This window comes from Myotis davidii, unplaced genomic scaffold, assembly GCF_000327345.1.
Source record: "Myotis davidii unplaced genomic scaffold, ASM32734v1 scaffold684, whole genome shotgun sequence".
Lineage (NCBI taxonomy): Eukaryota > Metazoa > Chordata > Mammalia > Chiroptera > Vespertilionidae > Myotis > Myotis davidii.
The window spans coordinates 546,468-548,809 of record NW_006295564.1 but is presented as its reverse complement, the minus strand read 5'-3'; the positions used below and the strand labels follow the sequence as shown (position 1 = coordinate 548,809).

At 35.9% G+C, this 2,342-nt stretch overlaps 1 protein-coding gene across 1 annotated transcript in view; it reads left to right on the top strand.

Moving 5' to 3' along the window:
- Nucleotides 1-2,342, top strand: part of BRIP1 (BRCA1 interacting protein C-terminal helicase 1) — a 116,932-nt gene that overhangs the window by 12,912 nt on the left and 101,678 nt on the right. The window contains exon 5 of the mRNA XM_015568125.1: nucleotides 1,718-1,837. Coding sequence (XP_015423611.1) covers nucleotides 1,718-1,837 — 120 coding nt within the window. The remainder of the gene's footprint in view (nucleotides 1-1,717; nucleotides 1,838-2,342) is intronic.

The following is a 2,342-nucleotide window of genomic DNA, read 5'->3' as shown; positions in this document are numbered from 1 at the left end:
AACCCCCTGATTGGCCCTGCTCTGTGCATGACAGGGGGTGGCGCTGCAACCTCCCCATTGACCCTGCCTTGAGTGTGACAGGGGGCGGCGCCCCAACTCCCCAATCGGCCCTGCTCTGAGACCGACCTGGGGCTGCACCTAGGGATTGGGCCTGCCCTCTGCCACCCGGGAGCAGGCCCAAGCCAGCAGGTCGTTATATCCCGAGGGGTCCCAGACTGCGAGAGGGCACAGGCCGGGCTGAGGGACCCCTCTTCCACCCCTGAGTGCACAAATTTTTGTGCACTGGGCCTCTAGTATATTAATAATAGAGCTACTTTGTACATTTTAGCTCCTCTGTTGTTTTTGTCTAATAATGGCATATTTTTTGTCCAAAATTCCTTTTATATGAATATATCATGAGTACTTTTGGTATTGGTAGTTTTAATATATTTACAAGGTTTACTCTTATTTACTGAGTTTTTAATATCAATACAGGATAAAATTTTTCTAAAAATTATTGAAAGGCCTAAATTACTAGATAATTTAAATGACAGTACTTTTCATAGATGAATACCATGTTTTCTCATAGAGTTTATGGCAGTGAGATGGGGAGGCTGGGACTTTTAATAGCCTTAATTACAAATAAAAAGTATTATTTAATCAGCATGTCATTTGCACGTAATTGAATATTTTTAATTGAATATATTAAAAAAGTTTTTGCATTCTTATTTAGTTTATTTTACTTACCATCTTTAACTTTCATAATTAAACCATTTTTAGAAATAGAATGAACTAGTTTATTTTTAGAAAAACACCAATTACAAATGAAGCGTGAATCTTTAGAAAATTCCCCCTACCCTCAAAAATGTGTACATAGAGTTGGCTGTTGTGAGGTAGGACTCAACATATAACACTTATCCTTGACTTCTTTGTGTCTCATTTATTTTTTGGTAGGAATGGGATCATGAATAGAAATGTCCCTCTCCCTTTTATAATTTAAGTAAATAGGGTTTTGGCAAGTAGAAAAAAGGGATAGGCTGGAAAGCAAACTTAGTGGTATTTATGAAAGAAATTTAGTCAAATACAACTTAGATTATCAACTATCTAGTAAAAGTAATAGTAACCAAGCAATTCTGTCATGTAGGAAATTATGAATATCTACATTTAAATTACTTTGAGTTTTAATTTCCAATGAGGTTTCCACTTGATTTGCTTTTTTACTTTCCAGTTAGATATGTTATTTGGACTTTGCTATAATACTATACTTGGTGTCCATATGGTGGAACTATTTTATGAGAAGATCATTTTTCAGTACTATAGTTTTGACATATCACTAATTAAAGCTATTTTGGTTAGGATTAAGGAGGTATTACTATATTTTATTTTACTTCGGTCTTGTAATAAGGTGCCTGTTTGTGTTTTTAAAAATTATTTGATTATCGTCAGTTAGAAATAGTCATTTTTAAATGCTGAAAACAAACATAGCTATTTGGACCTTGGGGGACAACTAACCTGCTCAAACTTTTTTTCTTCCTTTTTATTGACTTTATTGGGGCGACTCTGGTTAACAAAATTATACAGGTTTCAGGTGTACAGTTCCACAATACAACATCTGTACACTATTTTTGGTTCACCACCCCAAGTCAAGTCTTCTTTCATCACCTTTTATCCCCCCACCCTTCCAGCCTGCTCAAACGTTTACTTTATTTTAAACTTTATTTTGGTCCTGTGTTTACAGATTAGAAAACGGCATTGTTTTGAAAAGGAAGTACACCATTTTGATACAAAAGTTGCTTCAGGAAAGACCACAAAACTCAACTCTCCATTAAGAAAGATAAACTCCTTTTCTCCACAAAATGTATGTATTTATGCCATTGTTTAGTTTAAAGAAGGAGAATGTGGAATTTGTTAAATCCATGTTTGAAAAAGGAAGAATAGTATAATGCAAAGAAAAGTAGAAAACCACTCAGAAGTTCTAAGTGCTATCACATCTCTGCTACTAATGTATGAGATAGTAAATCCTATCCTCTCTGTGCTCCTTTTTCATCATTTGTAAAATGTAAGAATGGAACTAGAAAGAGATCTGAACGTTTTCTGCCTCGTCAATATTCTTATGTTTGTGAACTCCGCTTCCCTAAAGTTCTTTCAGTGTCCTTAGAGCAGCAATTCTCAAGTAGTGGGTGGGCAGCATAATAGTACTGTGTGTATCTACACTAATAAAAGAGAAAAATGGTAATTGGCGTACGACGCTACCCTTTTCATTGGCTAATCAGGGCTATATGCAAATTAACTGCCAACTAAGATTGGTAGTTAACTGCCAACAAGATGGCGGTTAATTTGCATATGTAGGCACAATGCAGGGA